Raw genomic sequence first — 14,709 nt, 5'->3', positions numbered from 1 at the left:
CGTATTTTGAATCCGAAAATTTTTAAGGGTATGAAAGATTTAATTGCTTGATTTCATAAGATTGTGAGCCCTTGCAAAATTTAATGAAACGATTTGGCTCAAAATTAGTTCAGCAGATGTCCAGTGCCACGTATGTTGCTCCATACGGGATTGGCAGGCAAAGAACTACCATCTGGATTTTATTAATCAGATTAGCTTTCCGCCCGCGGCTTCTCCCGCTTTGTCTAAAACTTACTAAATTAGATACTAAAGTCTTCCCCTTGAATCACTCTTATCTATTAAAAAAAAAACGAATCAAAATCCGTTGCGTAGCTTTAAAGATTTAAGCATATATAGGGACAGAGAAAGCGACTTTGTTTTATACTATTTATTGATTACGGCTCTAGTGATGTATCCTGACCAATATCCTTTGTGAAATCCTTCTATCTGCTATACATTGACATGTTACACATGTAGCACTTCCCTATGCAATATAATAATTGCATATCCTGCATACAGATCAATAATATATAAACAACAATGCAGTTACCCTATTGTGAACTTTAGCCCATTGTGATAGAGTCATTAACGCAATGCAACACTGAAATTATGTTTTATTGATATAATTGTTACGTAAGCAGGATGTTTCCGCATTGCTGTTATGAAAGAAGTCAACTTTTATAAATTAATCACCCCTTTGTTGTGTAAAATAGTAGTAGTAGAATCTAGATTCAATGAGGTGTAAATTGAAAACCTTTGAGAAAACAATTTTATCATAGAATGCCTATATTTTGGTCCTTGACCATTGAGCTTTTAATGTAACCGAAGGCTTTCCATTGAATAACAAGAACAATTAACATATTTTTTTTACAGACGCACGTACAGACAACCAGTCAGACAAAACACTCAGATAGACGGACATTTTCGTGACCTTACCACACCATCTACCCGTTTTCCCACATATTCATATGCCATACACATCGTCAATGACACATCAAATGAGTCACAAATGAGTCAAGTGACCACACGACGTAACGCGAAGGGAAAACTGGGCAAGCGCACCTCTTTGTGATAATGTTGTGATTCATAACAATTGCTGAGGTTAGACATTGAACTGTCTTTTCCTGATTTACGTATTTTGAAACCCGGAATCTACTTAACCACGTCTTGTAACCGAGGTTCTTTAATAGAGGAGCTACTTCGTCAGGGTGTTAATAAGCCATCAAATATTCACTATCACTTTTTAACGATGTCTAGTAATGATTGGGGTTTTTGCTTACAAAATAATTTGGTGCTGATTCATTTAATTCGTATTTATCACTTTCAAGTTTGACCATATAAAGTTCAAACATAATAAATAGGTGACATAAGTGATCAGTTCAAAGAGCCTACAATCTTACTATACCTACCTCGATAGGATTCTGATAAGTTACTATCTTTGTATCGATTACTATTATTATATTTGTTTTCGGGGAAATTAATCAAACGATCTAAGCTTCTGTATTCACAATTAAATCAACATAATTTTAGTTTTGATGTGAAACTTCTTTTTTACTTTTGAGAGTAAAATTTAAATTCGCGTCATGGCAACGACGTCACGTCATTGAGTAAGGCGACGATTTTGGTATGTTCGAATCTTGGCAAAGAAGTTTCACGTTCACGTGTGCTCAGCACACACACTCTTTTTGTTTAAAACATTTATAAATTTTCATCCAGAACAAAATAAAATTTAGTAAGTAGCCTTTTAATCTATTTCCCACGATCGTATGTTTATGATATTTAAGCATTCGTACAGCACGTACGGTTAGTGCTAGAAACACATAAAGATTAAAATATCGATACCACACGTCTACAGCTCTATTTCCGGCAGAGATTTACAGAATGTTAACCAAATACACTTTACACTCTCCCGCAAAGAAATGCTTAAGAATACAAACAATGTCGTAATTTTAAACGTATAGAAATAGACTGCACTTTTGATGTACCAAACATTGCATATTATTTTACTGCCCAGAGTCTGTTATATTTTAAGAGTAGACTCTTTTATTTTTGGAGTGTTTAACTTTTAAAATCAGTAAAGATATAAGCCAACTATTTTTGAAGTTATGCTCCCGTAAAGCATATTCAATGACTTACTTATTTAAATTTATTTTTATAAGCTTCTGCATAAACATTAGATATCTGTGATCCCATGTGGTATATAAAACAGATGTTTCTCTAAGCTACACGACGAATTTAGTTTCCTCCAGAAATTTAACTTAGGACGAATATTAATAAGGAAATCAAAATTTTAATTTCAAAGTGCTGACGCACAATTAAATATACGAAAACATTAAGCCTCAATTACGTTAGTTGGTTAAGGAAACCGCAGTTCTTGATATTTTCAACTGCGGCAAGTACTTGACGTCAAGAGTTCATTCTTCCTATTAACCTAAATTAATAGAATTTCCCATAAACACGAAACGCTGTAGTAAATTAATTTTATAGAGCAAATGTATTAGTGCTTCGCGGCCCAATTTACGAGAATTGAGACGTTCAAATCGGGATTTATACGTAAGGTTTATTGTAAATCTATACTAATATTATAAAGCTGAAGAGTTTGTTTGTTTGTTTGTTTGTTTGAACGCGCTAATCTCGGGAACTACTGGTCCGATTTGAAAAATTCTTTCGGTGTTAGATAGCTCATTTATCGAGGAAGGCTATAGGCTATATACCATCACGCTACGACTAACAGGAGAGGAGCCACGGGGGTGAAACCGCGCGGAGCGGCTAGTCTTTCATAAAGTATGATTGTATGAAATAATGCAACTGTAGTGATATTAAAAATATTGATATAATTCAACATTCTAAAGAAACCTTTCTTTTTAGATTAGTTTTAACAATTTCCTGAATTAAATCACTCCCTTATAACGAATTCCGCTTCAGAGCATTCCACAGAAATAACATTTGAAAAGCAAAATGCATTAAGGGTAATAAAACGTTCCGTGATTATTTTATTAATGTTAGATTAACCTTCACCCTCGTTGGTTTATCCACAAAATTAAAGCCAATCCGATTACACATGGGTTGGCAAGCAACCAAAATGGAACATTTGTTACAATTATCACAATCATTCATATCACAATCAATAATAATAATTTTCTACAAATAAGATCCCTCCCCAGGAACATACCTACCGATGTTCCGAAGGTACAACATAAAATTCTATAAATGAACAAAATGACAAAAAAGTTCTACCAAACACAAAAATAATTAAGTCAATCGGTTGAAAATCCACGGAATTATATAGAAATATCCTATCAAACAAACAAAATAATTACGTGAAGAAGTTTTAAATCCATGAAATTATCGAATAACAAAAGTCCAATTGAGAACTTCATTTTTTAAAACGTTGAAAAACACTGGTTATTTATGCAATGTTATTTTATTAAACTACTAGCGGTCCGCCCCGGCTTCGCCAGTGGTACATATTTACGTTTTCTCTACATAAGAACCATCTCAAGGAATATAATAAAAAAAGAATTATCGAAATCGGTCCACCCGATCACGCGTGATGCCGTGACAACGCGAAACGGGTTTCATTTTTATACATATAGATTACTAGCATTCCGCCCGCGGCTTCGCCCACGTTTTCAAGGAAAAACACGTTCCCGTAGGATTTCCGGGATAAAACCTATCCTATGTCCTTTCTCGGGTATCAAAATATCTCTATACCAAATTTCATGCAAATTGGTTCAGTAGTTAAGGCGTGATTGAGTAACAGACAGACAGACAGAGTTACTTTCGCATTTATAATATTAGTATGGATATGATATTAACTTCATATAATAATGAGTTTTAAAAACCCAGATGATCCGCTTTCCTTACACTTGACACGTATTTCATATTCATATTATAATCTCGATAAAAAAATATCGCAGGAATCACTTTATGAGAATGTAGGTTAGAAACTTAATAGGAAATATGAAATTAAAAAAATTGCAAGGAAAATTAGATAATTTAATTAATACAATTAAAACTGGGCGTGATTGAGAGTAGTTTTTTGGTTCAGCTAGTTAAAAAAAAACTATTTTCAGGTAAAACCGGGGTAACGAGCTAATATAAAATATATTACAATAATGCTTAGTTCTGTTAAAATTCAAGAGACTTTTAGCTCTTTCTAACGTGTTGAATATTTATAACATAAAACATTGTACTATGACTTAGAATTTGTACATTTAGGTTAAAAAATTCAGATAAATTCATTGTGAAAGCAAAAAAACAGTACTAACTAAGTAAGTGTGTATGTTTTATATATTTTGTAAACTAAAGTACTTACTTATTTATATTAATGCAAGTTTGGAAATTAAATATCATCTAAACAGCTAAACAATTTTAGATGAAATTTAACTTAGAGATAGATGACTTTTAAGTTAGTAGGTAGTACAAAAACATAGCGTTTGATATGAATATTAAATTTAAATTTAATCAAATACACAGAAACAACCTTATCTTTAGAAAGGTTATCTGCGATATCAAACATCAATCTTACTTTTTCATTACCGTAGTGATCTTGAAAGTGTATGAGAATTGTTTTTATGAGGAAAGATAATATTTTGGATGATAAAATTTAAATGAAAGTGGGTTGTTTTGTATTTTTGTACAATTATTTGAATCCGACGCGTGATTCTTATTTGTAATAATTTTATTTTTATTTTGATTGTGATTCTTATTTGTAATTAATAAGAAATCTGATAATGTCCCTGATAGCATATTTAACACTTTTGACGTTTATTGTGATACATAATTCGTAATTTGAACTGACGGATAAGCTAAACAGAACATATATCAGTAACTTTAAAATTGACCTAATAAGGGCCGATTTTTCAATGCTTGGATAAAACTTATCCGCCCAATATAGTATTGCACGATAATATTAAAATGTCACGTAAACTGTCAAATACGGGCAATAATTAGAATAAGTTTTTAAAATGGTAGTTTTATACATTATTCGACGAATAAGTTTTAACCAAGGATTGAAAAATCAGCCCTAAATTGAATTAACCATTTAATAAAAAACGAAAGTACAAGACACCACTATAATTTAAAAAAAAAAAAACAATATAAAAATATTTTGTTTTATCACAGTACCTACACATTTAAGCACCGATGACCCGTATGGGAAACATTTTATTGTGAATCGAGGTCAAACGGCCACGTCCTGAAAACTAATCAAACGGGGCCCTGACACGCTACATAATATAGTGGGGACAATTTGTTTAATACACTGGAACACATGTTATAACAAATCCATACTAATATTATAAATGCGAAAGTAACTCTGTCTGTCTGTCTGTTACTCAATCACGCCTAAAGTACTGAACCAATTTCCATGAAAATTGGTATAGAGATATTTTGATACCTGAGAAAGGACATAGGCTACTTTTTATCCCGGGAAAGTGACGCAATCCCGGAAATCCCACGGGAACGGGTTTGCGGGTTTTTCTTTGACTGCGCGGGCGAAGCCGCGGGCGGAAACCTAGTCTGAAATAACTATAATATAAATTATTAAATTAGTGTAGTGCTAAAAAGTCGGTTTGTTTGGTGGAACGCGCTTATCTCAGGAACTACGAATCCGATTTATTTCAGTGTTAGCACATTTATTGAGGACGGCTGTAGCCCATTATATCATCATACTAATCAATAGAAGCGGAGCAATACAGATAAAACCGCAGGGCACAGCTATGTTATATAAAAAGCATTCGTAATATAATAAACGATTGAAAGAATTTCTGCAGACGAGGCGACCGTCTGGCTCGTACGTTAGGAGACCCTTTCTACATATTAAATCAGCCAGAATATACTTTACGAGCAATTTTATTGCTTACATAAGGGATATTTATATATTACTTGAGTTTGTGCTTACGGGATACCTGGATAAAAAGCTTAACTATACCTTTACTATACGTAGGTACCTATCATAAATTTTCCGCATGAAATTTCAGATGGATATATTAATTTATTTTTACCAAATAACTATACATGACTTTATACCTATTACCTGTTTAACAATCGCCAATTTTACAAATTCCAACTAAAACTTAAGACCTCCTTTAATTCTCTCATATCACTCAAAGAGAGATTATACATACACACATTACGAATAAATGATTATGATATGATTACTAAGAAAGAGATAGAATACCTGTTATGTTCAATTACATACATACATACATGTTCATGTTAACTAGCTGTTATGTCCTTATCTAAAAGATAACTAATTATCAACACAGATACTAGACTGGATGCGTCATATTTGTTTGAATACACCAAACGTATCTAGGTATTGCAATATGACTTAAATTATATTTCTAGCCGCTTGATCCGGGATAAAAGCAAAATAAAAATAGCTAGACTAGACTAGAAAGCGAAATGTAGCTTTCTAGTGGTGAAAGAATTTTGAAAATCGCTTGCGTAGTTTTCAATAAAAACTTACGAGCAATAAAATTCTGACATCTATATTTATGTAGATAAAAAGTTTTATTTAGGGCCGATTTTTCAATGCTCGGATAAAACTTATTCGTCGAATAATGTATAAAACTACCATTTTAAAAACGTATTCTAATTGCCCGTATTTGACAGTTTACCTGACATTTTAATATTATCGTGTAATACTTTATTGGACGGATAAGTTTTATCCAAGCATTGAAAAAAATTAGCCTTAGGGCGCCCTTAGAAAACAAACGTTATTGATACCTACTACATATATCTTAATACTATACTATTATAAAGGCGAAAGTTTGTAAGGATGTATGGATGTATGTATGTATGGATGTATGGATGTTTGTTACTCTTTCACGTAAAAACTACTGAACCGATTACAATGAAATTTAGCACACATATAGAGGGTAACTTGGATTAACACATAGGATAGGTTTTATCCCGGAAATCCCACGGGAACGGGAACTATGCGGGTTTTCCTTTGAAAACGCGGGCGAAGCCGCGGGCGGAATACTAGTATATTATATACTAACAAAGAAATCTCCAAAACAATTTTTACAAAAACGTCCTGTTTTTTCCCTCACTGATTTATCTTACAAGTAAACTAGGTTTATAGCACTATAGCAAATGTCTTGGCAACAAGGACCCTAGTGACTAGTGAGGTCAAAATCTTGCCTTTAGGACCAAAGCGTACCGCAACACTTGGCACAGTTTTTCAGCAAAATAAGTCAAAGTAGAACTAGTAGTGAGACCTCTGTTTTCTCAAGAGGAACTAGTAAACTAGGAAATATATTTCAACGCAAATAAGCATATTTTGGCACGAGATATAAAAGCATATTTTTTTAAAGGTGCGTAAATACATTGATGTACTTAAAAATCAAAAAAATATCTGTCTATATAGTTTTTCCACATTTTCACATTTGAGATGGATTTTGGAAAACGTTCACAGAACTTAGCGAAACAGTGCAAACTCTGTGTTTGAAACGTAACGTATAAAAAGTAAAAACGTTTTTTAAACACAAACATACCAGTATCGTAATTTCAGTAAGCTTGTTACCTTTTGCCCAGGTTGCCTGGAAGAGATCACTTCTAAGTGACAAGGCCGCCTAATAAACTATACTTTTCTTGTTTTGTTTTGTATAAATTAGCAATAAGTTTCCCATGTATAGTTTTATTAAAGAGTAAAAAATAAAAATAAATAAATAAGTATCCTAAAGGATACGATTGTTTTTATCTTACAGTGCAGTGATGAATATCATGAAATAATAAATAAATAATAAATAAATAAATAAATAAATATTATAGGACATTATTACACAAATCGACCTAGTCCCACAGTAAGCTCAATTAAGGCTTGTGTTGTGGGTACTAGGCGACGATAAATATAATATTTAATAAATACATATATAGATAATAACACCCAGACCCAAGAACAAATAATTGAGTTCATCACACAAATATTTGCCCTGACCGGGGATCGAACCCGGGACCGTCGGCTCAGTAGGCAGTTACTTTACCACTGCGCCAACCGCGTCGTCGTCGTCGTCGAAATGGAATATGAATACGATAGTTTATGTCGTGAAATATTACATTAGCTATGTCACAGTCGAAAAATAAATAAGTAAGCCAAAAGCCGCGTTTTAGCACCAAAAATAGTGCACGTGTAAAACATGTTTTGATAACGAGGATATCAGAATCCTCATTATCTAAATTATTATCATTTACTATGAAAAAAAATTTCGCATCTACACTCTTGTGACGCACGATACCTAATCGAAACGGAATGACCATGGGTTTGATTACAGATTTTTACATTTACAAGTATCGATATAGGAGAAAACAGAAGACTAATTCGAATTTGGTCTAAGATTTTTAATTTTAAATCATTAGACTGGACATTGCAATAAAACTTTACAAGAAGTATTGTAAGGGCCGATTTTTCAATGCTTGGATAAAACTTATTCGTCGAATAATTTATAAAACTACCATTTTAAAAACGTATTCTAATTGCCCGTATTTGACAGTTTACGTGACATTTTAATATTATCGTGTAATACTTTATTGGACGGATAAGTTTTATCCAAGCATTGAAAAATCGGCCCTTAATGATAATAGTTAATACAATCCAATTTTATAGATATGAAGAGTAACCGAAAGGAATAATTATTGCCTAAATGAAACATATAGACTACAAGCTAAGTTTTAAAAGAGAAAAACTCACCATATTCACACAGTAAGTTCTTTTGAATTTCATCATTTTTAACCATTTGCCAAAATCTTCCCAATCAAAAACATTAGCGCCCTAAATAGGGCATTTAGCACCATTTAAGAACATTATTCTATTATTAATAACTTTAATTAACAGCTTCATATAAATTCGGACGTGTCTTAACGTTGGAACGAACTGACAAGCACTTTCGGTAATTGGAGTGGCAACTGCCAGCAACTAGCAACGAACTGTTATGAGAAAGCCGTTGCAAAATTATCATATTTTAATTCGTGCAAAATGCAATTAGAACCTGGTCGACTTTTATATGAAATGCTCTTATAATTGTAACAAAAAATCGTATAAATTACTACTTAAAGATGTAAAGATGGATCGATCTACTTAAAGATGTGAAGATATATTTTTTAGAGAATAGAGAAATCACCTCGGAATGGCGAAAGACGCGGGTTCGAATCCCGTCTCGCGATCGAATTTTTTCGGCAAGATGAAATTAGAGAAGAAAAAGGCAAATATCAAAAAACTTTCATATTCAATGTTAAGTTCGTGACAATTATATCTTGAAAATCTTAAACCACTTTATTATAAAACTTATTATTGTCTCCATTCTAGTTTCTAACTATGATTCACTCGCAAGTACACCGCCCGCGCCTACCTTAATAATGTGTTTCCTTAACAGTAAACAAACAACAATTATTAAAGGACTATTTCTGTTGCTTCCATTTTCCTTGCAAAGCAAGTCGAGCATAAGCATTGTATTACTTCTATAGAAAATATTACATTAAAATTTAATGGGAGTTCAAGTAACAAACTGAAAATGGTAAATAGATTATCCTAAGTGATAAAATTTTGAAAAAATGTACACCCAGAAAATGAACATTTTGGGTTTTCTCTAGTATGTATAGAATATATGTATTATATTATCTGTGGTTTTGACATGCTCTTTCAGAATAATCATTTGTATATAATACTAGTGGTCCGCCCCGGCTTCGCCCGTGGTACATATGTCGCAATAAAAGGTAGCCTATGTCCTTTCTCGGGTATCAAAATATCTCCATACCAAATTTCATGCAAATTGGTTCAGCAGTTTAGGCGTGATTGAGTAACAGACAGACAGACAGAGTTACTTTCGCATTTATAATATTAGTAAGGATGTCCACATTATCACCAAGAAATGTGTTATATAACGCATTACTTGCCTTTCAGTAATATAAGAGGTGGTTCAAAAGCCCTATGTTAAGTATCATCACTTTAGATTCTGCTTCATTAGAGTACAATACGATGCATATTGCTCTTCATTATTGCAATATTGATGCTTAAAGTATCTTTTGTGTCCTTATCTACTTGGCAAAACCTTATTGCATTCAATGCTTACAATTTCTCTTTCAGGGGTGTTGCCATGATGTCGTATAGCAATTTTATTTCCAGTATGGGAAAGTGATGGCGCTAGACGACCTATATAGCACTGTCATTCTTGCACACTGGTTATAATACTGCTATAAGACACTATGATACGGGGGCAGGTAAGGTTAGGTCGTTATCGTCCTTTATAAATAACCTTGGATATCCTAAAGACAAAACTGTAAAATGATAAATAAATTCAATAATGCATTTGAGAGAAAACCTAAATTTACGACACACTTAATTCGAACTTAAAAATGTAACGAACCATTTTTTAACCTTATTAATATGAAACCTCAAGTGGGCGTCAAATTGTTGCAATATGTGAATTTCACTATATACAGGGTGTCCCAAAACTCAACGTCAAGCCAAAACAGGGCGATAGGATTGATTGTAACCATCATGAGAAAAATCTGAAAAAAAATCTATTCCATGCAGTTTGAAAAATATGGGCATTTAAGAAAAACCTAAAAATTTGGTCAACCTGTAACTATTTTTCGGTTATTTTGGTTAATTTTTATTATTTTTGTTCATTTAAACTTTGGAACCGTAACCCTAAATAACATTTCTAGAACCACAGTCAAAAATAATGACACAATTGCCCCAAGTTTCCTTGAATTGAAGACTATTTGTTAAACTATGAATTTAAAATTTTCAAAATTTGTCGACTTTGACGGCCCCTCCTTTAAAAAAAATGTACTAGAGTATCTTGGCAAGTGCCATTAAAAGTTGGCGCATTTAATCAGGATTGTAAAAAAGTACAATACTTGTTAGTTTCATACTAAAAAAAATGAATGAAAAAATAAAAACCTCAAGTAACCCGATTTTTGCTAACCCATTTTATTCAGTTAAAATGTTTTTTATTCGCACAAACTCTTGGTAGGTTCTTAGTTTTACGGCAAAATGATAAGAGAGATGGATAGTGGACATGTTTGCCATGAGTGAGCGAGACAGATAGTGACGCCACTTTTACCAAAGTCAACAAAAGTAAGTAAAATTAAAAAAATAATTAAAAATCTTGACCTAGTTTACTTTAGGTTTATTGAAATAAAAGTCAGATAGGGAAATAACATTTTTTATTACAATAAATGTTCAAATTGTTTACCATCAGCCTCAATACACGCCCTACATCTTCTTAAAAAAGATTTACTTATTAGCCGGGCATATCCTCGAGAGTTGGTGTCCTCAGCAGCTTGAGAAATTCGTTCACGCAGCTCGGCTACTCGCTCAATGGGCTTTGAATAAACTTTTTCTTGGAGAACGCCCCAATAAAAAAATCCAGGGGATTTAAATCTGGGGAACGGGCTGGCCACGAGATAGTGCCTGAACGTCCAATCCACCTTCCCGGATATTCCTGGTCAAGGAAATCTCTTACTTGCACTAAACACGATCGGAACGAAACGGCGTCACTATCTGTCTCGCTCACTCATGGCAAACATGTCCACTATCCATCTCTCTCATCATTTTGCCGTAAAACTAAGAACCTACAAAGAGTTTGTGCGAATGAAAAACATTTTAACTAAATAAAATGGGTTAGCAAAAATCGGGTTACTTGAGGTTTTTATTTTTTCATTCATTTTTTTTAGTATGAAACTAACAAGTATTGTACTATTTTACAATCCTGATTAAATGCGCCAACTTTTAATGGCACTTGCCAAGATACTCTAGTACATTTTTTTTAAAGGAGGGGCCGTCAAAGTCGACAAATTTTGAAAATTTTAAATTCATAGTTTAACAAATAGTCTTCAATTCAAGGAAACTTGGGGCAATTGTGTCATTATTTTTGACTGTGGTTCTAGAAATGTTATTTAGGGTTACGGTTCCAAAGTTTAAATGAACAAAAATAATAAAAATTAACCAAAATAACCGAAAAATAGTTACAGGTTGACCAAATTTTTAGGTTTTTCTTAAATGCCCATATTTTTCAAACTGCATGGAATAGATTTTTTTTCAGATTTTTCTCATGATGGTTACAATCAATCCTATCGCCCTGTTTTGGCTTGACGTTGAGTTTTGGGACACCCTGTATATATTTTGTCAGTGTTTTTTGGTACATTATAATTGTTTTTTTGTATATTGCATGCGTAGGGTTCTTCCTTCTTTCCGTGATGTTTGAAATCTTTTCTAAATTATAAGGACGTCTCAATATGTTATAGAGATTTAATGCTTATTTTCAGTTGATGAGTATCTTACAGTTTCTTGAATAAAACTGCATAAGAATAAGTATTCTTATTTATCACCTGTCAACACCAGAGTTCCTAACAATAACCATCTGTACCCAAAAGTGTCCTAACGGCCAATTGAAATCCGTAGCCCAAAAGCGTACGTGCGTTGCGAAACCGATTGCATCGTCGGTCAACATTATCGGAATATAAATACTGGCATTACAACACCTCCACCCACCGGCGAAGTTTGGCTTATCATCACTGTGCTAATCATCCATTTATATTTTGGACGACGCAAGGCTAAAGTGTGAAGTCGCGTGCCCTAGTGGGGTATAGGGCAGATGCATTATTCATACATCTGTTTCACTGATCGTTTTTTTAAGAACTAGTAGGTGATCTTCTATGTCCTGCCAAACCGAGACATTTTCGGGATCGAATGACTCTTCGGTTTTACGCTCAATCGTTAAGCACTGTACCAAGAAGGAGGTCGCAAGGCTAGAATTTTAAATCTGGGGTGGAATTTTATGCTATTTAGCGATTCTGTAACACCTTTTTGCCGGTACTATTTTTAGCTCGTAATTGACTCATTATATTCCTTTGCAATAAAACGATTCCTTTTTGTTCACGGTTGGCTGGATTTTTACGTGCCTAAATTCGACGTAAATAAGGAAAATTTTTAGATTTACGATATGAGATATTTCAGATAGACAGTCTGTGAATGAATTATTTAATAGTACACTTTGCTTATAAATGGACAAATTACGGTTCATGTCGTAAATCTAAGAATGACACACTGATGTTTACCCCTTTAGATTTTAATGTTCTAGATAACTCTACAGATTCTTTCGATCATATGCCCTTGCTCGATCAATACTTTTACTTTTCATAAGCGTTAAGTCGTAAATTTGAATGTCAAGCCATTATTTCTTTAATGTAAGACAAGTCGGATCGAAATATATTTCCGTAGCGCCAATGCGTGTGGGCACAGCATTATTTACATTATTAACCTCCAGTAAGTTCTATTTTAGATAAACCGGTGGGAGCCGAGTGCTAAATTTGGGTTTATAGTGCCCAGTGTGAAAAAGGTGTAACTTGTATGAAATTTTAACTACGTGAGATACTCGGCTGTAATAATATATTATGCTAGGGTAAAAACATGTTTGTTTATACTTCAAGTGTCAAGGTAATATTATGTGCGTTGTAAAGTGAATCAATTACGAATAGGTTTCGGCGCCAATCAATGTATGAGTAATCGAGCCGTGTATGTAAATCGACTATTAATATCGTGAGAATCTAATCTAATGTTTATATTATAATATCTAATAGAGTATACAGATGTCTTTAGCGAGAGTAAGATGTGAAGAGCGCGAAATAAAACATATCTCACGCGTTTTACTCAAGATATTAGAAGAATTGTTAATGAAAAAATAAAATACGATAATTCATTCTATCAAAATGTACCGTTTCATATTATAAAGAGAAGGGTTTTCTAAGAAACAATTTTCAAGAAAGCAAAACAGATATTGCTTCCTATTTAACAGTGTTTACATAGACTTGATGCGATCTTAAGTAAGATAGGGTCACTTAATACGTCCAGTTAAAAGTCCCATTAAATGTGACAGTGAAAGAAAAAGCCCACGATCAAAAGCTCATTAACGACAAGCAGACGTACTAGGCGACTGGTGAAGCCAACAACGATATCGTGTGACTTCCAGGAAAAAGCCCTACTATTCACTGAGGATTATCTTTCTTGTTAAAAATTATAATTAAGTATATTTTTTAAGTAACAGGTATTTCATAACTAAAATTGTGGAATAATGCGTCACATTGTTGTCAAAAGGTATATGTATAAAATATACTGTATGGAAAATTCTATAAAATCTGAAAGCCTTCCTGGAAAATTATAAGTTACTTTTTCAGTCCTGAATTTAACTACATCGTACTGGCTTATTATTTAGTTTATAATTCTCCTTACGTCTAGACGACAAGTCTAAAGTCACATCCCTGTTAATATTATCACAATAATCGTATCGTATAAAATATAATCCTGCAAATTAAGCTGTTACCAAAATCACTTACCAAAGGCATAGGAGTCTTGGCCACCGGCGGTTCTGGAGGCGGTCCTCTCACCCGGACCTCACTGGGCTGCCTCCTGACCATCGGCCTGGCTGGTGGAGGGTCCCTGGGCGAATCCCGCGGTTCCCTGGGAGAATCCCTCGTGTCCCTTGGCGATTCCCGTGATGCGATTGCTTCAGACAACGCAGCCATTAAATTCCCCCCAGAGGAGCCGAAAGATCGAGACTTTTCCGGTGATTTCTGGGGTTGTGCAAACCGCGGCGACGAACCACCACTGTCCGATTTGATTTGGCCATTTGGTGTTGTGCCTGGAGATTTAGAAATGTTAATTTGCGCGATATTTAATATCGTAAAACATTTTTTGTTGGCAAATACAAATGTGTA

General features: G+C 33.7%; 1 protein-coding gene across 1 annotated transcript in view; it reads right to left on the bottom strand.

Annotated features, from left to right (window-relative positions):
- Nucleotides 1–14,709, bottom strand: part of Vrp1 (Verprolin 1) — a 35,379-nt gene that overhangs the window by 12,656 nt on the left and 8,014 nt on the right. Inside the window, exon 2 of the mRNA XM_089702155.1 lies at nt 14,329–14,633. Within this exon, the coding sequence (XP_089558281.1) occupies nt 14,329–14,633 (305 nt within the window). The remainder of the gene's footprint in view (nt 1–14,328; nt 14,634–14,709) is intronic.

The sequence above is a fragment of the Colias philodice genome, chromosome 13 (genome assembly GCF_061535455.1).
Source record: "Colias philodice isolate Cphi_HAF_F1 chromosome 13, ilColPhil1 Martin Lab GWU primary, whole genome shotgun sequence".
NCBI lineage: Eukaryota > Metazoa > Arthropoda > Insecta > Lepidoptera > Pieridae > Colias > Colias philodice.
Note: the sequence above shows the minus strand (reverse complement) of the source record. Positions and strands in the feature narration are given on the sequence as shown.